Below are 22,276 nucleotides of genomic sequence, written 5' to 3' on the forward strand. Positions count from 1 at the left end.
TCAGCATAATACCCAAACACAATAGATGAAACCTGCAAAAACAGTAAACAATTCAATACACAATATAGTTCCATATGCTTAAGTTCCTCTGGGGGCTTTTATTTAGAAGGCGGGGTATAAATAAAATAATTCTAAACTTAATGTATCAGAAAAAATATATATTATTTGTATTACATTTATATCTCACTTTTCCTACAAGGTGGAAAAGTGGTATGCAGGATTCTCCTCTCCATTTTATCCTCAAAACAACCCTGGGAGGTACGTCAGGCTGAGAGATTGTGACTTATCCCAGGTCACCCAGCAAGCTTCATGGCTGAATAGGGATTTGTCTCCCAGGTCCTAGCCCAAGACACCAATAAGTAAGCCTGACCGATGACAGTTGTTTACCCCTGAGTAAACATGCATAGAATTTCACTGTTAAGTCTGACTGACTGCTGCTCCCTGCCTGGAAATAAGAAATCTAACAACACAAAACACTGTGGCCAAGCCAATGAAGCCTTGGTGTCTTTGTAGGTGGACTTCACGCCTATCTTTTTTTAACGGAGGGTCGTTTTGAGTCGCCTCTTGCAGCCCAGACACAGATTTAACGCCTCGGTGAGCGCCAGGTTAGCTTTCCTCATGCTTCAAGCTGATCATTGACGTTGACAAGTTCTAAAGCTGACTCTTGATCAAGACAAATAGGCAGCTCGCCTGGAGCCGCATTAGCGAGGCTTTGCTTGTCTCGTCCCTGGCTGAGGAGCTGCTTTGCGCGCTCACGTCGCAGCTCGGGCCCTCTTGCACTTACAGTTCAGTACTCCCCACAACTCTTTCCATATGTCTCTTTGGCCAGATAAGGGCCCCTCTTCGTGCATCGGATGAAGGCAGCTGCAACTTGCAGCCCAGGAAAGCACATGTGTCCCCCAATAAACTTAACGCGCGCCTTCTCTCTTCTCCTTCCTCCTTTCCCTGCGGACCTTTGCATTTGGGGCGGTTCACTGCCCTCCCTCTTCCTCTCGGCCCCTCCTTCCTTGCAAGCTCCCCGCCCCACGCCCCTTCTCCCTGGGACTGGACTGGAAGCGCCAGGCGAATGGCAAAGTCCTTCCAGGCGTCATGATGGCCGCGAGGCCCCGTCGGTGGCTGTGCGCTGCTGCTGCTGCTGCTCTCCTGAGGATCCCGGGGGGCTGCAGAGGGTGCCACGTCGGGGCTGCTGCCTCCCTGAAGCGGGAGTACGACGCCGTCGTGATAGGGGCAGGTGGGTGGCTCTGGCAGAAAAAGCAAGGGCCCGGCGTCCAGGCGGGAAACATAAAAGTGGGGGTCACTCCGTGCCCCCCCCGAACAAGATGCCCAGGGCGGTCTAGCAGGGGGGCCCGTGCTAATGAATGCTTCCCACGAGGAAGAGGAAAGCCAACTTTCCTGCAGGAGAAGAATTGCGAGTAAGTGGGCAATGGTCTTAGGCTGGAAAAGAGCAGAAGGTTGGTTTTGAAAGACGATTGGCCAAATATAGGGAGGAAAAGACTTGTTCGAAGCATCTAGCTGTGATGGCTATGCTCATCCTCCACAGTCGAGGCAGTCTGCTGGATGGGCCACTGACCTGATGCCTCAGGTTCTCTATCTATCTATCTATCTATCATCTATCTATCTATCTATCTATCTATCTATCTATCTATCTATCTATCATCTATCTATCTATCTATCTATCTATCATCTATCATCTATCTATCTGTCTATATTGCTTTTATATCCCACCTTTTTCTCCAAGGAGCTCAAGGTGCCATACATGGTTCTCCCCATCCACAACAACCCTGTGAGGTAGGATAGGCCAAGAGGCAGTGACCGACCCAAGGCGAGCTTCATAGCCAAGTGGGGCTTTCAACCTTGGTGCCTTAGGTCTGGGTCCAGCAGGACATACTGGCTTACTGGTTTGGTGGTGCTATGCAAAGGGAGGACGCTTTAAACTGGAGGAAGGGTGGCTGGGATTGCCCATTTATTTGAGAGAAAGCTCCATTGAACTCAGCAGGGTTGACTTCCGAGTAAACATGCTTCACTTCAGACTGTGGGAGACAGTTTTGGAAAAGAACAAAGTGCATTGTGGCTACGTAAATTGTGGGAGGAGGAGGTGGCTCAAATCAAAGCTGCTCATCTTGTCTCTTTGCAGGACACAATGGACTGGTGGCTGTGAGTACTGAGAACTCCTGAGGGGACATGGCGTCAGGCCTTATGGGTCTCTGGGAAGAGATGGACTCAGAGGGAGGGGGCTGCTGGTCCCTACCTGGCTTGTCATCTGGGGAAGACCATCTTCTTGCCGGGTGATTGTTAAGTTCAGCAAAAGGCACGGGGTAAGCAGCTGGGACTTCTTCATGGCTAAGGAGATGCTCCTTGCATCTTCAGGCTGCCTACCTGCAGAAAGGTGGTTTGAAGACAGCTGTGCTGGAGAGAAGACACCTTGTGGGAGGTGCAGCAGTCACCGAGGAGATTATCCCAGGTAAGAGCTGTGCTTCCCGGGTGCTGCCCTCCAGCTTCTCCAGGCAGCATCCGACCGCTGCTCCTCATTGCACCTGACATGTCCTGTTCTACAGGGTTTCGCTTCTCCAGAGCCTCCTACCTGCTCAGTCTGTTGAGACCCCAGATTTACTCAGAGCTGGAGTTAAAGGTATGGGCTGTTTGCTTGTGCTGGTGGGGCAGGGTGAGCAATGACAGTGGGAATTGCTGGGTTCCTGCATGGTTTCTGGCCATTTTTGCTTGTCATTTTTTGGGCACCCCTGAAGCTAAACGCCTGCCAAATTCTCTTCCCTTCCTTCCAAAAACAAAAAGTTCTGATTTGCTGAACAGACCTTGTATCTTCCCAATTATCCAAAGTTACCATGTAACAAAGACCAGGGCAGTCTCTTTTCACTCTGCTTTTCCCCACTTTTTAATCTTTAGCCAGCAATTTCAATCCAGGAAGTCAGTCATAGTTCTACCATAGGCCCAGGGGCGTAGGAAAGGGAGGGGGGGGCAGTCTGCCCCAGGTGCCATCATGGAGGGAGTGACAAATTATCAAGGAACAATTACTGCCCTAATAGGGTGGTTCATAAAAAACTTTTTTTTTAAAAAAAAATGCCTGCTCTGAAGATCTTATCTTACTACACTAGGGATTAGTGTAGATTACTACATGCAGGAAGAAGTGTATCTGAAGAAGTGTGCATGCACACGAAAGCTCATACCAAGAACTAACTTAGTTGGTCTTTAAGGTGCTACTGGAAGGAATTTTTTTACATGCAGGAAATTAGTGAAATTTCATGCATATCAGTTAATATCTTGACCCTTCTCCATGAAAATAGCTGTTTACTTGGCCATTTTCCTATGTCGTGAAGGCTGAAATTTCAATTCACTGCAGCCATCCTACTGCCCTACCCTCCGCTGGGCTTCCCGGGTCCTGGAAAGTTGGCCTATGTGAAAATGAGACTAGGCTGAGTATATTAGGCCTTGCCTTCGCCTCGCCCCCTTGCACGCAGCCAATTTTTCTTGATTTTACTGCTGTGGTGTTTTTTTGTTTTTTGTTTTGGTAAACCACTTTGCAGGTTTTTTAAAATAAATTTTATTAAATAAATAAACAATAAATGTAAATAGAATAACACAAGCCAAAACACAATCCATCCTGTAGATTTAAGTATCTGTCCATAGTCGCCTACTTGTTACCAGAGGCCCAGAATCCACATTCCTTTGTAAGAAAACAAAACAACACAATGGGGTGGGGGGGGACAAGAAATTTTCTGCACCGGGTACCACCTGACCTTCCTACTCCTCTGCATAGGCCCAGCCCTGTAGAATCCTATGCCAGAGGCCTCTAAACTCATACTGAAAATTACTCTATTCTACTAGGATTCTGTGAACAATTAAAAATACATCTTTCCATAATAATTAATTCAATGATCTCTGGTTTTAAATTTTGTACGTGTTGTTATATATCAATACTGTGGCAAACCACTTTGATATTTTAATGATCTTTTAATATTTTTTAAAAAATAAGTTTTAAAATAATTTTTAAAAAGTATAAAGAAACAACAACAAAAACAATTCCAAATCCAAATACAGTGGTGCCCTGCAAGACGAACACCTCGCGAGACGAAAGGTTTTTTCGTTTTTGAGTTGCTTTGCAAGACGAATTTCCCTATGGGCTTGCTTCGCAAAACGAAGCTTGCCCCTGCACCCTGGACCTCTTTTGAAGCAAGGGGCGGCGGGGAGAAGATCGCTTCTCCCCGTTGCCAGCCCCGCAATCTCCGGGGACAGAGGGGAAGGCGCGCGCGCGCCTTCCCCTCTGTCCCCGGACCCCTTTTGAACCAAGGGGCGGCAACGGAGAGAAGCGATTCTCCCCGCTGCCCCTTCCCTTGCTTTAAAACAGGTCCGGGGACAGAGGGGAACGCCCGCGGCGCTTCCCCTCTGTCACCGGACGGTCTCCATAGGAACGCATTGATTGATTTTCAATGCATTCCTATGGGAAACCGTGCTTCGCAAAACGAAAAACTCGCTAGAAGAAAACACTTGCGGAACGAATTAATTTCGTCTTGCGAGGCACCACTGTATTGAGCTTACTCTGAACCTCCTGACTTTCCCCCAACCCCTCCATGGGTCCTAATGATCATATTTACAGCTGCATATCAGTATTTATCAAAAAAAAAATTCCTTCTAAATTATCCATATTTTCTGTTACTTTACAAGTGTGATTAAAATCCTGCTAATGTTTTAACTTGCTTACAGTGGTCTTGTAAATAAATTATAAACTTTTCCCATTGTTTTTTAAAGGTCTTTTCTTCTTGATTTCTGAGCTTCCCAGTTAATTTTGCCATTTCGGCATAGTCCGTCAACTTGGTTTGCCATTCTTCTTTGGTCGGCGTTGTCTCTTACATCTTTTAATAAATTAATATGCTTGGATGACTAAGCTACCAGGTTCATACACATTCTGACTGGAGGACCCCTGACACCCAAGTTGTACAGTCTGAAATAGTCATTCTCCATCCCTCAGTCTTGGTATCCCATTTGTCATTGAGGTAGATAAATACTTATAATCTAAAGGCTGTCAGTTACTAGGTTTAGGGTGAGAAGGTGAGGTTTTTATTCATTTAGGTTGAGAGATGATATGTGGTACAAGCCTATCCATGTTTGTTCAGAAGCGAGTCCCACTACATTCAGGGCTCGCTTCTAGTTAGGTAGGTGCATGTGGGACTGCAGCCTTAATTGGCTGATGACACAGTGCATAAAATTCTGAATGATATGACCAATGGGCACAAATTCTAAGGCCAGTGTTCACAACTTGGTCTTGGTTGAGGCCCGTGGGCCTGTGACAGTGAAGCCTCTCCTAAAATCCAAGGACCCAGCGGTTTATATCTGTATCTGCCTCACCTCATGTGTGTGATAATTCAGCATGTTCTGTGTCCAGGCCTAGAGCCCATGCTGCCTTCTGTCTTCCAGAGACATGGTTTAAAAGTGCTTCCGCGTGACCCTTATTCTTACACACCACTGCTGGAGGATGCTCGGGCCGGAAAAGCCCCCCGCTCACTGCTGCTGGGGAACAACATGGCTGACACACAGAGCCAGATCGCTCAGTTCTCTGTAAAGGATGCCCAGGTATTGTGGGGAAAACTTCCTCAGGTATGGAAGGGCGAGAAGCAGGCCCAGCCCAAGACATTTTGTTGCTGGGGGGGGGGGGATAGTCAAACACAGCCTCCCGCATAGCCAAGTAATTTTTGCTCCTGAGGGGAAATTGCCCAAAGCATCCCTCTGGCAGTAAAAAATACAATAGTAATAATCATAGAAGTGGCTTGCTGGGTGGGCCAAAACCAATATGCTAGCTTCCCAGCAGGTGAGTTGCTGTCGCTTACCAAGATGGGGAGCGGGGAGGCTCAGCACATTGCAATCACACTGGCAGGAGTGTTGGATTGGCTTCGCATTGTGTTTGCACCAAGACATCCTCCCTTCAACTTCTTGTAACCCACCTGCTGGGAGACTATTGTAGCATCTCCACCCCACTTGGTGAGTTGCTTCTGAATATTAAAGTAAATAATTTGCTTTCATGACAGCTAAAATCAGCTGCCTTAGGTAGCTTCTTCATTCTGCCTAATGGTATCATCGGCCTGGGCAAAAGTGTTGAATGAGTCAGGGCCACGGGGCACAGGAAACTGGACACAAAAACCTGCAGGGACTGACTGGGCCCCAAACACTCACGACTGGCCTGTGAGAAAACATTCCCTTGGCAAAAGGAAGTTGTTGTCTTGGGAGAATCTCTGCTTGACATGGTTGATAGAACAGCACCCAGCAGTTTTCTTTTTCCTTTGTAGGCCTTTCCCAAGTATGAGGCGTTCATGAACCGCTTGGTGTCAGCCATAGACCCTCTTCTTGATACCTGCCCTTTGGATGTGGCTGGTTTCAGCCAGGGCTCCCTTCTTCAGAAGCTCAGAGCCTTACGAGGCTTACGGGCCCTGATCCGTGCAGGTAAAGGATGGAGGGGCTAGACCAACATTCTTGGGCTCAGGGTGGCCTTAAATCAAGAATGTGTGCCCACTGGATTTCCCCTCATGGGCCATTTTGTGTGTGTATGTATGTGCGACTGAACCTCTGACCTAACTACTTAAACCGGGGTAGCTAACCTTGTTGGACACACATTTGGAAATCTAGGGAACTGTTATGGGCACCACAAAATACCCATTTCACAAAAGAGAAATTGGCAATACTCAGCCTTCCCCTTCAAACACAAAACAAATGGAAAAATTGCACTCCCCAAACAACTAAATACGAGCCAAAACAGCAGGCCCCACCCCCCTCAAAAGTGTTTCCTAAATAAAGAGCTGATGAAAGCAACACTCAGTTGTTAAAAAAAATAAAATTGGGAGGAGCAGGGAGATTGGCAGGCATCAGGGGGTGTCTGTAGCTCCTGTGGTGCTTGTGAATGCCACATTGGAGACCCTAGATGTAGACGGTGTGTCAGAACCTCTATATGTGTTACCCTATGCTGGTGATGGGGCAACCTGTGGACCCATAATCCCTGCCCATTGGTCATGGTGACTGGGCCTGATGGGAATTAGAGTTCAGTGATGTCTGAAGTTTAGCAGGTTTCTCAACCCTACCCTTCATTTATCTCTCTACCAGCCCTTTGTTGCTCTAAGCACAGGTTGTTTACAACCTGAACAACCCCCCAGGCAGTGTGCTTGGAGGGGCAATAGTGGCAGAGGGCTACTGTTACTGAGGGTGAGGGCTTCTCAGAGACATCTGGTTCTCCACTGTGACAAAGGTGATGCTGAATTTGATAGACCATTTGTTTGTTCCAGCAAAGCTCATCCTTTGACTTGACTCTGTCGCTTGCCTGACCAGCGGGAGAAGCAATGCTCACCTGGTTAAACCTTTCCTTAGGGATGGTCTGAGGTTCAGGGATGCTCTTTCACCTCTGGCTCTGTATTTGAACTACACCGGACCCCTGTTTTCCTTTTTGCCAGGCTTTACTCTGGGGAAACAGCTTCCGCAATATTATCAGGTTCTGACGGCCCCCATTTCCAAGGTAAAAACCACTGCATGACCCAGTCAGAATCCTCCTTCTCATCAGAATGGTTTCTGCTCCTTCTATAATCAATTGGCAGGTTCCTTTAGACGTTCCATACTGAGCCTGTTCCTCTTTCATCTTGTTGCAGATCTTGGATTTGTGGTTTGAGTCAGAGCCCCTGAAAGCAACACTGGCAACAGATGCGGTGATAGGTGCCATGGCTGGTCCCCACACACCAGGCAGTGGGTAAGGTTCTGTTCAGGTGCACACAGCCTTTGGTTTTTGCCCATCCTGCCTCTGTGCACATCCTTCCCACTCCCCATTTCAGGTTTGGCCCCAAACCCTGTTGCTTATGTGAATACCCAGAGCAGAAGTGGGGAACCTGGGGCTCTCCAGATGTTGTTGGACTCCAGCTCTCCTCAGTTCCAGCTGGTGTGGTCAGAGGTCGGGGATGAAGGGAGCTGCGGTCCAGCCACATCTGAAGAGCCTCAGGTTCCCCATCCCTTGTCCAGTTAGAGGTCTGCAGAGGGGCAATGCTCAACACAAGCAGAGGTGAGTTATTCCATACTTAAGAACTTCATGGGCCAGGTTCAACTAACTAGTTGCACTAGCAGAAGGCAGCACAATGAGTCCTGCCAGCACAATGGGACTCCCCACCTTCTCAGTGCTGTTGTGCCCAGGTCCTGCTTGTAGGATTCCCAAAGGCATTGGGGATGCTGGACTAGATGGGCCAGTGGTCTGGTCTAGCCTAGCAGAGAGCCAGTGTGGTGTAGTGGTTAAGAGCAGTGGACTTGTAATCTGGTGAACTGGGTTCACATCTCCCCTCCTCCACATGCAGCTGCTGGGTGACCTTGGGCTAGTCACACTTTTCTGAAGTCTCTCAGCCTCACTCACCTCACAGAGTGTTTGTTGTGGGGGAGGAAGGGAAAGGAGAATGTTAGCCGCTTTGAGACTCCTTAGGGTAGTGATAAAGCGGGATATCAAATCCTAACTCTTCTTCTTCTTCAGGTGCTTCTTGCACTCTTACCTTATGTTCCCTCCCTGCTCCCCCACCTTCCCATCAGCTCTGGCTGATCAGGAGAACCACCCCATCTCTGGGAGGAGAGAGGAGATTGTTCCATCAGACAAGCAGAAATACTTGCGCCGACAGAGCGATCTCCTTAGTGCTGCTTTGAATTCCGCCCCAGGCTTTTAATTTTTTTGTCGGTCCTTCGGGACTGAAAATGTAGAGCATTAAATATTGTAATAAATAAAGCCATTAATGATAACAACGTGCACAAAGGGGAAAGTGCCGTGCATTGTAACAGAGCCCTGCTTAGATGAATGCAAGCAGGACGTAAAGAAAGCTGAGATGGCGCCAAGCCTGTCAAGCGCTCCTGGCCAGCTTTGGCTGGGGAGATGCTGCGTCTTTTGCCATGCTCTGGGAGCTCTGAGCCCTGCCCATGGCAGCCCCTAACTCTTGGTCTTTCTCGTAGGTATGTGCTGCTGCACCATGTGATGGGTGAGCTGGAGGGGCACCAGGGGGCCTGGGGCTATGTGGCTGGGGGCATGGGAGCGCTATCCCAGGCCCTGGCCAATGCTGCAACTGCACTCGGGGCTGAGATCTTCACGGAGAAGGTGGGTGGATCAAGTGAAGGGCAAGCAGTGCAGTGCGAGGGATACTGACATAATGGGATGGCACAGGGGAAATAAGTTATCCTGGCACAATTCCCAGAGGGGTAGCTGTGTTCGTCTGTGTGGCAGCAAAAACAACCTAGAGTTTTGTGGCACCTTAAAGATGAACAAGTTTGGCAAAGGCTTTTCTGGACCAGAGTCCACTTTATCAGATGCACAAAGCCTAATCCTCAGTCGCAGTGACATACATATTTACAAATGAAGGCAAGAGCCTTGAAAGCAGCGAGGCCAGAGGGAAATTAAAAGCAGAAAAAGTGCAGGCAGAAGCAATGCAATTATAGCCAGAATGCACACAGAGTCAATGCAGTGCCCGTTTGCAAATGCAGTGAGAGGTGACAAAACTCGGCAAAGCTGAGTTAATTAACGTCTGCAGCGGGACAGGAAATCATTGTCTCTATTCAGACCCAAATGGATAGAGGCGAACCTCTCCGTGAATTGTGCTTCAGCAGACTCTGGTTCACAAAACGCCCTGGTGATTTTCCTGGAGCAGTGAATGCAATCGCTTGGTCCCAATGGGATGCCACGTTTGGCACGCAGCAGAAGACAGAGGCAAAATGACACCCTCCAAAATGACAGTGATGTTGGCATCCCTGGAGATTTTGGTGGGGAGGGTGAGAAGCTGAAGCTGGGGTCCTTCCTACCCCTGCTGGTATCTTGTTGATATGGGGCAGGTGAGAATTAGCTTTCTCCAGGGACGCTCCCTCTTCTCAACCCTGCAGGCTGTTGCCCAGATTCTTCTGAGCTCAGATGGGAAGGCGCAAGGTGTTTGCCTCCAGGACGGAACAGAAGTGAAGAGCCGCCTGGTCCTGTCAAATGCATCTCCGCAGCTCACCTTTCTGGAATTGACTCCTCAGGTGAGTCCTCCTCCTTGGCATAGCATGGGAAGCCTTGGGGGGGTTCTCCAGACTTTTCCACTAGCTTTGCTTTTTCCTATCAAGCAGCAGGATACCCAGAGCTTGCAAAGGGTGTAAGGTAGGTCTAGTTGCACTCTGGTCCTTGAGGGACAATACCAGTTTATTACAGATACCCTAGAAGAGTGGGGAGGAGAGGCACCCCCTTTAAGGCTGAGCCCTCACCTAGGAATGATTGAGCAAAATATCCTGCTGTTCTGGTCCAGGCTAACTGTGAAAGCCCAGTTTCTGCAACTCAGTAGCCAGTTGCACTGTCTTGCTTTCTGTACCTGCAAACCAGAGTGTTGCTGTGAAAGGAGGAACTGAGCTGACCAGAGACTGAAAGCATGGAGAGAGAGGGAGGGAGAGCTGAGGATGAGAGTGAAGAAGCTGAGCCCCAAACAGTGTGCTTCTGGTTTCTCCTACTCTTCCATAATATCAATGAACTATGCATTTTCAGTACAGCTGGAAACCCTCTCAAATTTAATGTTTACTCTAATATTGGACCACTTTGAGCCACCCTACCTTAAAAACACTTCAGAGCTCTTTGGTCTGCTGTGTTCGGGATGGGGGGGGGGACTGTCTGGGAGTGCTGCCTTCATAGGTAGATTATTATTATTAGCTTTTGATGTTTTGGTGTGTTCCTTTATACTTGATTGGAAGCTGCCCATAGTGGCTAGGGCAACCCAGTCAGATGGGTGGGGTACAAGAAATGTATTATTATTATTGGTGGACTTGTAAAAGGGTAAAAAAGTATTGGAAAATGATAAATAATGAATTGGAAAAAAATGTTCAAAAGTACTTTTCCAAAAAAACCTCAATATATTTTCTGTTGGGGATAATTCAGACTGAAATTCCCAGGTGTCAAAAAAGGTTATTAATGTATGTCACTACTGTGGTCCATGTTTTGTTAGCCCCAAAATGGAAAATGAGCAAGGTCCCAACCAAAGAAGAAGGGCAACTTAAATTGACAGAATATGTGCAGCTTGCAGACTTAACATATGGAATAGGAGAACAAGAATAACATACATTTAGAGAAGATTGGAAAGTGTTTATTTAATATATGGAAAATAACTGTGTACAGCTGAAAACGCTGGCAGCATTAAGATAAATTCAACAGTGTAGATAAGTTTTGATGGATGTAGTAATGGAATACTGAATGGTATAGTTTTTGTAAAATATGCAGGGATTTATGATATGCAAAATGAACCATGGAAAGCGAAAAAGGGAAGTCACTGATATCTTAAGGATGTAAAAATCAGTACTTTAGTACTTTAAATTGTAAAACAGAAAATTTAATAAAAAATTTATATAATGTGTGTGTGTGTGTGTGTGAAATGTTGAAATATATTATTTATTGCTATTATTATTATTAGCATTGGAATCAGAGGCAATGATCTGGCTGCCTAGGATGCTAGGACAGCAACACCCCTTTGGGGGACTGATTACCAGCTGTTAAAGTGTGTGTGTGTGTGTGTGTGTGTGTGTGAGAGAGAGAGAGAGAGAGAGAGAGAGAGAGAGAGAGCGTGCGCAGTTTAACCTCCAGTTTTCTTCCAGATACCAAACTATATCTCAGGAGCTCATTCTGTGTCTGGCTCTTCTCTCTAGGAGCAGCTGCCCCCAGAATTTGTCCAGAGAATCTCCCAGTTTGACTCACGCTCTCCAGTCACCAAGATCAATGGTGAGTATTGCATGGAGGCAAATTGGGCCAGATGCTTACATGCAAAGGTTCTGCACTTCCACGGTCCTGCAAACAGCAGGCAGGAGAAGGGTCACCCTGTGGATGAAGAACGTGAGCATTTATCCAGGGCAGCTGTCTACCAACTCCACCTGGTACGCAGGCTGAGACCCTACCTGCCCGCGGACTGTCTCGCCAGAGTGGTGCATGCTCTGGTTATCTCCCGCTTGGACTACTGCAATGCGCTCTACATGGGGCTACCTTTGAAGGTGACTCAGAAACTACAGCTAATCCAGAATGCGGCAGCTAGACTGGTGACTGGGGGCGGCCGCCGAGACCACATAACACCGGTCTTGAAAGACCTACATTGGCTCCCAGTACGTTTCCGAGCACAATTCAAAGTGCTGGTGTTGACCTTTAAAGCCCTAAACGGCCTCGGCCCAGTATACCTGAAGGAGCGTCTCCACCCCCATCGTTCTGCCCGGGCGCTGAGGTCCAGCGCCGAGGGCCTTCTGGCGGTTCCCTCATTGCGAGAAGCAAAGCTACAGGGAACCAGGCAGAGGGCCTTTTCGGTAGTGGCGCCCGCCCTGTGGAACGCCCTCCCATCAGATGTCAAAACGATAAACAACTACCTGACATTCAGAAGACATCTTAAGGCAGCCCTGTTCAAGGAAGTTTTTAATGTATGATATTTTAGTGTTTTTTTGGTTTTTGTGGAAGCCGCCCAGAGTGGCTGGGGAAGCCCAGCCAGATGGGCGGGGTACAAATAATAAATTATTATTATTATTATTATTATTATTATTATTATTATTATTATTACACGTGGAAGAGAGTGGAAGTCTTTCAATATCTTGCCCAAGGGAGGCCAGCAGCACCGTGTGTGGCCAGCAGAGGGAGCAGTAACACTACTAATGGGTGGTTTTTCAAGAAGGTTTCAAGGCGCAGGTTCATTCATTTGTATGTCTCTTCCCTCCACCTGCTCCCCCCCACCCAAAATCATGCTCAAAGCGGATAATAACAAAGAAAACAGGAATGCATTTCAAGCAAACACTACAAAAACAGTTTCATCACAACAGCAAAACAATAGCAAATGTAGTAACATTTTTTAAAAAATGTGTTTCGATACAATAAATATAACAAGATTGCTTAAACAACATGCAACATTCAATAGCAAACATAACAAGGGGGTATCAGTTTCACCTTAGTCCTAGAAACACCCCTTTCCCTGTCATTGCTCAGGGGCCCCCCTCCACAGCACTTGCAAGGCTTCCAAGGGCAAGAAGGGTAATGGTGGCTGGAAACATAATGATGTGGTCTAAGTCTTCCCAATAAAATGCCCAGGCTGGCTGCTGGGAGAATAGAGGGAAGAATTGGGGAAGCAAGACTCCAGGGCTCCTATTTTCTCTTTCGTAAGAGCCCTGGGTTCACCCTTCTCTCCCCTCCCCATGAATGCAGCTTTCTCCTAAAACCTCTTAATAATCAAAGAAGTGGTTGGTAGCCCTTTTTTCCTTCCCCGCCCCCTCCCCTGCTGTTTCCTTGCTGATAGTGTGTTGTGGCAGAGGGGCATGTATCCAGCCAGGACAGAGAGACTGGATGCTCCCCTTCTCACAGATGACTGGCCTGCCTGCTCTTTCCGGCTTTCCTGAAGACGCTATTAATAAATCCAAATACCACTTGGCTATAAAATAACAATGAGTTCATGCAGCTGCACCCGGACGCACTCTAATAAATTAGGTGCAAAAAATGTGCTAAAAAGTGCACCTCCCTCTTGCACCAAAAGGCAAGCCACTCTGACACCACAGAGGGTGTTTGTGCTTTATTTGGAAATGGGGACATTGCTTTTAGAACTTGGAAGCAGGTCCACCACACAAATGCGCATGGAGGCAGAGCAGGGGTGGGGAATCGCAGGCCCTCAAGTGTCCTTGGGACTCTTCCCAGAATGCACCCTCAGCCTGACTTTACATCCTTCTTGTTTTTGCCCAGCTGGAATGAAGGTCATGAGTGGCTGGGGTCTCACTGGCACTGCACCTCGCAGAGTCCCAGGTGGCCTGAAAGCAAAGTAGTAATAATAATAATTTATTATTTATACCCCGCCCATCTGGCTGGGTTTCCCCAGCCACTCTGGACAGCTCCCAACAGAATATTAAAAACACGATAAAAGATCAAACATTAAAAACTTCCCTAAACAGGGCTGCTTTCAGATGTCTTCTAAAAGTCAGATAGTTGTTTATTTCCTTGACATCTGGTGGGAGAGTGTTCCACAGGACAGGTGCCACTACCGAGAAGGCCATTTGCCTGGTTCCCTGTAACCTCACTTCTCACAGTGAGGGAACCGCCAGAAGGCCCTTGGCGCGGGACCTCAGTGTCCGGGCTGAATGATGGGGTTGGAGACACTCCTTCAGGTATACTGGGCCAAGACCATTTAGGGCTTTGAAGGTCAGCACCAGCACTTTGAATTGTGCTCAGAAACGTCCTGGGAGCCAATGTAGATCTTTCATGTCCGGTGTTATGTGGTCTCGGCAGCCACTCTCATTCACCAGTCTAGCTGCCACATTCTGGATTAATTGTAGTTTCCAGGTCACCTTCAAAGGTAGCCCCACGCAGAGCGCATTGCAGTAGTCCAAGTATTGAAAACGAGGGGGAAGAGGTGGGAGTTGTGGGGCTTAGCAGAAAAGACTTGGGCCTTGGGCCCCCTTTGCCCCTCCCCTGACATCCCCCCTGTCCAGCCTCATCCTCCGTTCCTTCTGTCCATAGTGGCTGTGGATCGGTTGCCTGATTTCCGAGCGGCCCCCAATGCCAGGGATGGCTGCCCCTTGCCCCATCACCAGTGCTCCATCCACCTCAACTGTGAAGACATACAGCTCTTGCACCAGGGCTTTGAGGACGCCTGCCAGGGGAGACCGTCAAGCAGGTATGGGTGGGAATGCTAATCCCTGCAAGGACTGACTGGCACAGGTGGGCAGGATGGGGAATCCTTTAGCTAAAATTGGCCCCATCCTAGCCAAGGAACAAGAACAGCTAAGGGAAAGAGTGTGCTTAAAACTGAGTTACAAGGGGCTCTTGTCTTGTGTCAAACAGCTGTGAGTGGACCTTGGTTGTTGCTTTCTTGCATCTGTAAAGCCCTGCCAGGCAAGTCCCCTGAGTGACCCAGGACCTCATGTCCTGTTTCCTAACACTGCGCTTGTTTGCAAATCAGAAGAGCCCAGATTTGTCTCCCTCGTTGTTGCCAAAGCCCAAGCGGAGATCAGCTGTAAGAAGGGAGAGAAAATGTAAAAATTGCAGAGGAGAGCTGACCACTGCAGAAACCCACATTGCTCACAGCAGCCTCGTTTTGGCATAGTTCCTAGTCTCAAGACCTTACCATGATACGATCCTGGTCTAATGAGATAAAACTCCTCTTCTCGAAAAACAAATGGATATTGTCAAGTTCTTCTCCAGCATATTTATAATCCTGTGTGTGCTTTGGGAAGCACTGTTTCCTACACACACAATTAGCTGTTTTAGACGCTGGAGTGTCTGCCAGCCTTCTGCCCCAGGGACGAGCGCAGGGCAGACACTTTCATTTAGATGCACCTCCTGCATCGCCGGCTTTTGGCAACCGTTCTGCTCTGCCTTCCATTGCAAACTCCCTGAAACAGCAAAAGGCTCTGCTAGGTGTCTGCACCACCACCCTGTGTCGCTCTGCTTATTATCATTTGTTCAGCCCTTTAAGAGCAGAATATAAATTACATTCCCTCTTGCAGTTCACCTTGGAGTTCAACCTCTTATAGTGTCCATTGTACAGAAAACAAATAAACATGCATGCATGCTCAGTTCCACTGAGCTTAATTCTACTTGCTCCTAGACATATGTGCATAGAATTGCATCCTTGGGCTTTAAGCATTGTGTTCTTAACAGCATGTTAGATTAAGCTGGAAAATGGAAAGCTGCATCTTTCAGATTCAACACTCCCAAGCCCTGGGCCACATCTGTCACAAATACAGTACATGATTCCCTCCTCAACGTTTACTGTATTAGTTTATGGGAATAACCGTTGCTCAATAACTTTTTTTATTTTTGCAAGATCAGCACCAAGCAAGTAGGAAGTATGCAGCATTGTCCTGCATTGTTATCGCTCTACATACTACGGGTCTTTTCAATGAGTTATTTCCAGGCCTGTCGCCATCTTCTCTTCCAAATATGTGTCCCCCTTACATCCCCTTCTACTGCAACAGTGATGGTGGCCTTCCAGAAATTGCTAGACTCCAACTCCCATCATCTCCAGCCAGCATGGCCAGTTGTCAGGGTTGGTGGGAGAGTCCAGCAACATCTACAAGTTCCCCAGCCCTCCATTACGCGATACCTGCAGGTCTACAGCCAGAATAGAGTCACTGCTTGAAGCCTTGCTGGTGCTAGATGAAAAGTTCAGTAGGGCTGAAGCAACTGCACTGAGGTTCTTCTGGACTTGACCCCAAGGATTCCTGCTTGGCCTCTCTCTGCCGTTCCAGGCCCATGATTGAACTGTGCATCCCGTCTGCCCTGGACCCCACACTGGCTCCGCCGGGCTGCCATGTGGTCTCTCTCTTCACTCAGTACACCCCCTACACGCTGGCCGGAGGGAAGCAATGGGACGACCGTGAGCGTGAGGACTATGCTGACCGAGGTACAGCCATTGCACAGAGGACTGGCAGGAGCAATGGTGGTTTTGCACTGCCTCTCAAGAAAGGGGAGAATTTTCCAGTCTTGGGAAGGCTTACCACCACCCTAAACCTTATCCATTGGGCCATGTCTCCCATTTGCACACCCTTCTACCCTATGCTTCGCACCCCTTCTCTTTGGGGAGAGAACTCTCCTGCTTAAAACTGTGTAGCACAATCTTCTCTTGGTCTAGATGTTGCCCACTGGTCTTCCATGAGTCTCAGGGGTGGCTGGAGACCAATGCCCAGGGTCAGCTGAGAAGGGATTTCTCCATGGTGCCTAAGTGTGATTATCTAGTCTTAGTGACTCTTGGGTGCTGAAATTCCAGTTGAATCCCTGTCAGAAAACCAGGTTTTTTGGGGTGGGGGTGGATCCTGGGTGACTAATACTTAGCCTTCCTTCAGGCAACTCTCAGTCTTTCCCATGTGACATCTCTTCCCCTTGTAGTCTTTGATTGTGTTGAAGCCTACGCCCCTGGGTTCAAGGCCTCTGTCGTCGGCAGGGATGTCCTGACGCCTCCAGACCTTGAGCAGATCTTTGGCCTACCTGGTGGGGTATGTATTGGCTGAGAATCTCCTGCCCAGCCTCGCCTTGCCATGCCCTTCCAGGGCAACCTCCCCAAATTGACTGATATGGCTTAGATGTTGCAGATGAGTTTTAACACCCGCACAGACGTCTGCCCCAGCTGCCTCCCATCTCCCAGCCTCCACTTCTCGACTCCCTTTGTACTGGGAAGCAGAGACAGAGCACTGCTGCTTCCCAGCTACCTTGTCTGATGCTGCCTCTGGTTTTTCAGAACATATTCCATGGAGCGATGTCTCTGGACCAGCTGTATTTTGCCCGGCCAGTGCCTTCCTATTCCAGCTACCGATCTCCAGTGGAAGGCCTCTACCTCTGTGGAAGTGGCGCCCATCCCGGTACGTATCTGGCAGGGGCAGCACAAGGCCAGACGAGGTGTGTGTGCTGCTGCAACAACGAGGGAGAGAGCCTGGCCTCGGTGGGAAGGGGGTGGCTAGAGAGGACCAGGGAGGAGGGTGGGGCGTCTGGTTGCGTTCCTGCTCCACATTTTCCTAAAAGCCCACTGGATGCAGCATTGCTGTGGGGTGAGTTTGCCATGTTCCTCTAAGGTGTCTCTAGAGCTGGGTCTCAGGCTGTGCCTCTGGGGAGAGGAGCAGAAGACCTTCTTTGCCCAAGGACAAGAGAGAGAGGGCACTCCATGGGTGCCCCACCCTGGAGTGGGTGGAAATGATGAGTTTTTTTTTACTCTTAAAGATCCTGCCTGTGTATGTAAGCCTGCTTGTTTAATTTTTCAATGTACAGTGGTACCTCAGGTTATATACACTTCAGGTTACATATGCTTCAGGTTACAGACTCCGCTAACCGAGAAATAGTGCTTCAGGTTAAGAACTTTGCTTCAGGATGAGAACAGAAATCGTGCTCCAGTGGCGCGGCAGCAGCAGGAGGCCCCATTAGCTAAAGTGGTGCTTCAGGTTAAGAACAGTTTCAGGTTAAGTACGGACCTCCGGAACGAATTAAGTACTTAACCTGAGGTACCACTGTATTTCTTTACATTTCAGTTTTGCCTTTTGCCACGCCCACTTCCTCTTTTTGCCCCGCCCACTCTTGGAATGTGACCCTCCTCAGAAGGTTGGGCTTATAGAGGTTTCCCACCCCTGCTGTAAAGGGCAGACACTTGTGTGTGCTGACCTTTCCCCCTGTGCTGCAAATCCCAATGAAACTCCTCCTCTCCTCTCTTTTACTTCATCTCAAGGAGAAGGGGTTTTTCACTGTGACAGGAGAAAGGGTCGACATCACTGAACCTCTCCCCCATAGCTTCTATTTAAAACAAAACAAGCAAAATTCAACATGTACATCAAATGCAAGCACACATTTTATGTGCTGTGTCACTGGCTTTGGCTTGGGTCTGCCTGGGATAGGTAGAGCTTTTGGTGCCTGGAAGGATAAATGGAGACATTCCCTGCCTTGTCTTCTGCCTCCTCCCTCCTGGCTAACGCTGACTGGAGACTGGATTGTGAATCTTCTCTGTGGGACATTCTTAGGTTGTTTGAATGCTTTCTTACGACGCAGCTCAGAAGGGGAACGAAAGGAGGTGCTCTCCTTTCTCTGGGTTCTTGCTGTGAGGAATTTTAGTCCCTTCCTATTCCTACCCTGCTAGGGGGTGAGTGAACTGGGTTCAAGGATTCCCAGTGGCAAATACCCACAAGAGTTCTACCATTTGGCTTGCTGGCTGTGGACTTGGTTAAGCTGCCCACCCCATTCTTGCAACATCTCCCTTTTCTTCCCAGGAGGAGGTGTCATGGGAGCGGCGGGGCGCAATGCGGCTAGAATGGCTCTGGAGGATTTTAAGAAGCTGTGACCTCCCCAGTAGGACCCTTGAGTTGCCCTGGCTCAGGAAAAGGGATGGACGGGAAGCCACTCTGTTGCATTCTGTCTCTGGACCCAGTGCTAGAGAGATCTCTCTGGTCTTTTGCTCTGGGCATTGCACAGCTATGGAGCAGGAGGTGGGCACTGCTCTTGCAGATAGATGGACACAAGTGTGCCACAAGCGTGTTTGCAAAATGCTCTTGCTACCATTACCTCTCCCAGCTTTATAAATCAGCTAATGCGCTCCTCCTGAATGCTCCTATTGTACCCGAGGCTGCAGTTTCTTGCAAAGGCTCCGGTTTCTGCTTCCTTCCTCCTTGGGCTGGTTGGGAGATGCATCCTGTGCTTCCTGCTACAGGAAAAGGCAAAGTTTAGAGTCCTGGGTGAGGCTGGCTCCTGAGTAGAGACTGGGTATTTTAGTAGAATAGGGACCCACTGGGTTAAAATGCCCTGCAACAGCAGCAGCATTTATTCTGAAAGCCCGTCTCTGCTGCCAAACTTAGGAAATAGGAGTCTGGCTTTGAGAGTCTGATCATTGGGTCCATTTAACTCAGGAGTGTCTGCACCGATTGGCTGTAGCTCTCCAGGGTTTCAGGCAGGGATGCTCTCCAAGCTCTGCCTGGAGATGCCAGGGATTGAACCTAGGACCTTTTGCATGCAGGCAGATGCTCTGCCGCTGAGCTTACATCCCTTCCACCCCAACTTACAAGACAGCATCTTGGCTTCTGTTTCTTAATGAGCTAAAACACAGACATTCTGCAAACGTGGCTCCAAACACTGAACAAACTGTCCTGAGAAACAGCTTAAGATCTACACATCTCTGGAAGCTCAGTGTTTCATGCCACCCCAATCTCAGAGCGGTGCAGGATTCCAGAGCTTCCAGGGTTTGTGTTTCCTTTGGAAATGAGGCACAGCAGAGACTGTGGTGTCTTTATGATATATGGTTTATTTACACACATATACAACCTGAGCCTGCGATAGAGGGGTTCCCAGCATCAACACCCCAAGAAGGTCTTGTTTTTCCTCATAGCCACAGCCTTGGCATCCAGCAGAAATCAATCATTGCTCTGCTTCTCTCCCTTTCCAGCTTGCTGCTTTGCTTCTAGTTCACATCACTACAACTCTCTGCCCTCCACTCTGCCTTTGTCCTTCTAAGTACCCACCACCCACTTGCACAGAGCCCCTTTTCTTTGTTCCCCATAATGTCCCATTGCCCATGCTATTGCCTCAACAGGAAGCTAGCCTGGCTTATGTTTTAACACTTGCTGGGTCCAGGGGTTAGGAGTGTTCTAGCATATAGCCTATTCCCCACCCCCAATTCATAACACAAGAAACAAGGCCAAGTTGTTACAGTGCTGCCTTAGCTAAGGGGCAAGGAGAGTTGGCTGCTGTTCGTGTCTGTTGACCTTGTGCTCCCTATCCAAAGCCGGACATGCCTGGCTGAGCCCCAGTCCAAAAGAGCCATATTTCTCACTAGCAAAGAGCAGCTGCTTGCAAACACCTCTCTGCATTCGGACTGCAAATCCAGCTTAGGAAGTGGCTGGTAGCCAGCTGTCCTCTCTGGCAAGAGCCACTGTTGGGTTTTGTGCCCGAGGCAGCCTGAGGATCACACGATTCAGTTGCACTGGCTTTCATCCAGTTCCATCCCATTGAAATCAATGGGGATAAATCAGCTTAAATCTAAATACTCTGCTTTAATTGGCGGATGGAACCTAGCCAAAGTGTGTTGACACAATAAGGAAAAATCGATAGCTAACTTTCCTCCCTAGCTATGATGGATTGATTTCATGTGAAGAAATGATTGTAAAATCATTGCCAACGGTACACTTAGAAAATATATGTCCAAAGATTAAAGAGTTTTTAAAAGACTGAGAACCCAATCTTCCTTTGTAATAATCTTTCTCACTTTTTGGGGGTGGGGGAGGGGGGGAACTCTGCCACTGACCCCTGGGATGAGAAAGGCAGCCAAAATGCAACATCTTTGCCGGTGAGGTTGCCAGCAGTCACAAGGTGCTGTTTTCCCAGGTATTCTTGCTGAGCACAATATCCATTCATTCCAGTGCGGCACAAAACTCAATTGAAATAAATGGGGGTTGTGTGCAGCAGTTGACGGACTTTCCCAAGGAGAAAAGTCTCGTGCTGACGGACGTCTTTGTGTTATGTAATGCTCTGCAACTGATGCCGTTTAAGTTAAGCGTCTTACACAATGAGGATGTCAGAAAGTTGCTTTGAGGAAACGGAAAGCACGTTCTATACAATAAATAAATGCCAAGAGCTATGAGCAGAGCTCTCTCCTCCCCCCTCCCTCCCCCCGCCGGAGGGGCATCCCTAAACATTGTCAACTCCAGAATTTGCTGGCTCAGTCAAAATGCAACCCACGAAGCTTCTCTTGCTGCACCATTGCCCTGCTGATTCATAATCTGGCATCTTTCCCCTTACAACCTCTCTACTCCTTTCTTTTTAGTGTTTGCTTTTCCAGTGTATGACAGTGACTGGAGTTATAAGGGCAACAGCAATTAATTTTGCCTAATGGCAAATTATAAGCTGATAAATTCTCTGTGCCCTGGGTCTCGGCTATGTAATGCTGCCCCAGCACTGCCATATTTTGAAGAGAGAAAAAAGAGGACACATTTGCTGACTTCTGCATTTAACTATGGATCGCTATGACGACTCTACCCATGAAAAAGAGGACATATGGCTACTCTAGATGTCTGCCAGTGGATGCTTCCGCAGACAGGACTTTCCCTTCTCTGAAAGAGCCACAGCACTGCCTGATGAAAGCGACACAAAACCCACCTTAACTCCTTTGAACGTCCGCTCCGTGCCTGTTGGACCAATCGCTTCCGCTAGGTGGAAGCATTGCTCCTTTAGCATAATTTAGCAATGTTTAACAAGCACAAAGCCAAATACAGCAACGATAACTACCTAGCTAAGGCAGTTCCATACTTCTCATTGTTTTATGTCATGCCGGCCTTATGTACAGCTATTTTAGCATCGCCAGCAGTAGCTGGCAAGCACTGTGCCTGCTGCATCGAGGCTGACGGAAGGCCTTCCTGCTTGAGATATAGCGAAACATGGCAGGGATGATGAACGCGGTGTTGGAGCAGGGCCCTGGTAGGAGCTGAGAAGCAGCAGTGGCGTAGCGTGGGTTGTCAGCACCCGGGGCAAGGCAAGTAATTTGCGCCCCCTAACCCGTGGATTTGCGCCCCCTAACCCTAACCCCCAGATGTTGCACCCGGTGCGGCCGGTCCCCCCTGCACCCCCCACGCTATGCCACTGAGAAGCAGGCAGGTCTCCCATGGCCTACAAGAGCCACAACTCCCAAAAGCAGGGGCTGCTGATCCTGGCTAGTGCCTCTTGACAGCTCAGGTTCCTTAAGTTGGTGGAGCAGGTCACCCGAGGTAATAAGAATACTAACCTCAGCGCTCCCAAGAAGTGGAAACCCTTCTTCACTCAAGGTGTCCCTCCTTTTCCGACACCAGA

General features: G+C 48.5%; 1 protein-coding gene and 1 long non-coding RNA gene across 4 annotated transcripts; both read left to right on the forward strand.

Moving 5' to 3' along the window:
- Positions 1-839: 839 nt before the first annotated feature.
- On the forward strand, positions 840-20,668 carry PYROXD2 (pyridine nucleotide-disulphide oxidoreductase domain 2). 3 transcript variants are annotated; one of them, XM_081191989.1, is made up of 16 exons: positions 1,043-1,231; positions 2,135-2,154; positions 2,368-2,461; positions 2,556-2,629; positions 5,428-5,583; positions 6,294-6,447; positions 7,446-7,507; positions 7,638-7,735; positions 8,965-9,106; positions 9,883-10,017; positions 11,662-11,734; positions 14,486-14,642; positions 16,219-16,373; positions 16,856-16,962; positions 17,205-17,325; positions 18,715-20,668. In XM_081191989.1, the coding sequence occupies exons 1-16, from the start codon at positions 1,090-1,092 to the stop codon at positions 18,783-18,785; spliced, it is 1,761 nt and encodes a 586-aa protein (XP_081048115.1). In that variant the 5' UTR covers positions 1,043-1,089; the 3' UTR covers positions 18,786-20,668. The 3 variants fall into 3 exon arrangements, with proteins under 3 accessions (XP_081048116.1, XP_081048115.1, XP_081048117.1); XM_081191991.1 differs by lacking the exon at positions 5,428-5,583; XM_081191990.1 differs by lacking the exons at positions 5,428-5,583; positions 6,294-6,447 and having other exon boundaries at positions 840-1,231.
- On the forward strand, positions 3,052-5,421 carry LOC308585897. The gene is made up of 3 exons (XR_014007670.1): positions 3,052-3,144; positions 3,249-4,055; positions 4,547-5,421. It is a non-coding gene; the product is annotated as an uncharacterized lncRNA (long non-coding RNA).
- Positions 20,669-22,276: the final 1,608 nt, after the last annotated feature.

The sequence above is a fragment of the Podarcis bocagei genome (assembly GCF_964188305.1).
Source record: "Podarcis bocagei genome assembly, chromosome: 4".
In the NCBI taxonomy this organism is placed as follows: Eukaryota; Metazoa; Chordata; class Lepidosauria; order Squamata; family Lacertidae; genus Podarcis; species Podarcis bocagei.

What these genes read in the sequence shown, in the direction of transcription:
- PYROXD2 (XM_081191989.1), top strand. Translation starts at nt 1,090, where the DNA reads ATGATGGCCGCGAGGCCCCGTCGGTGGCTGTGCGCTGCTGCTGCTGCT. An exon ending in CTGAGATCTTCACGGAGAAG is followed by an intron (nt 9,107 to 9,882) that starts GTGGGTGGATCA and finishes TCAACCCTGCAG; the next exon opens with GCTGTTGCCCAGATTCTTCT. An exon ending in TCCAGTCACCAAGATCAATG is followed by an intron (nt 11,735 to 14,485) that starts GTGAGTATTGCA and finishes TTCTGTCCATAG; the next exon opens with TGGCTGTGGATCGGTTGCCT.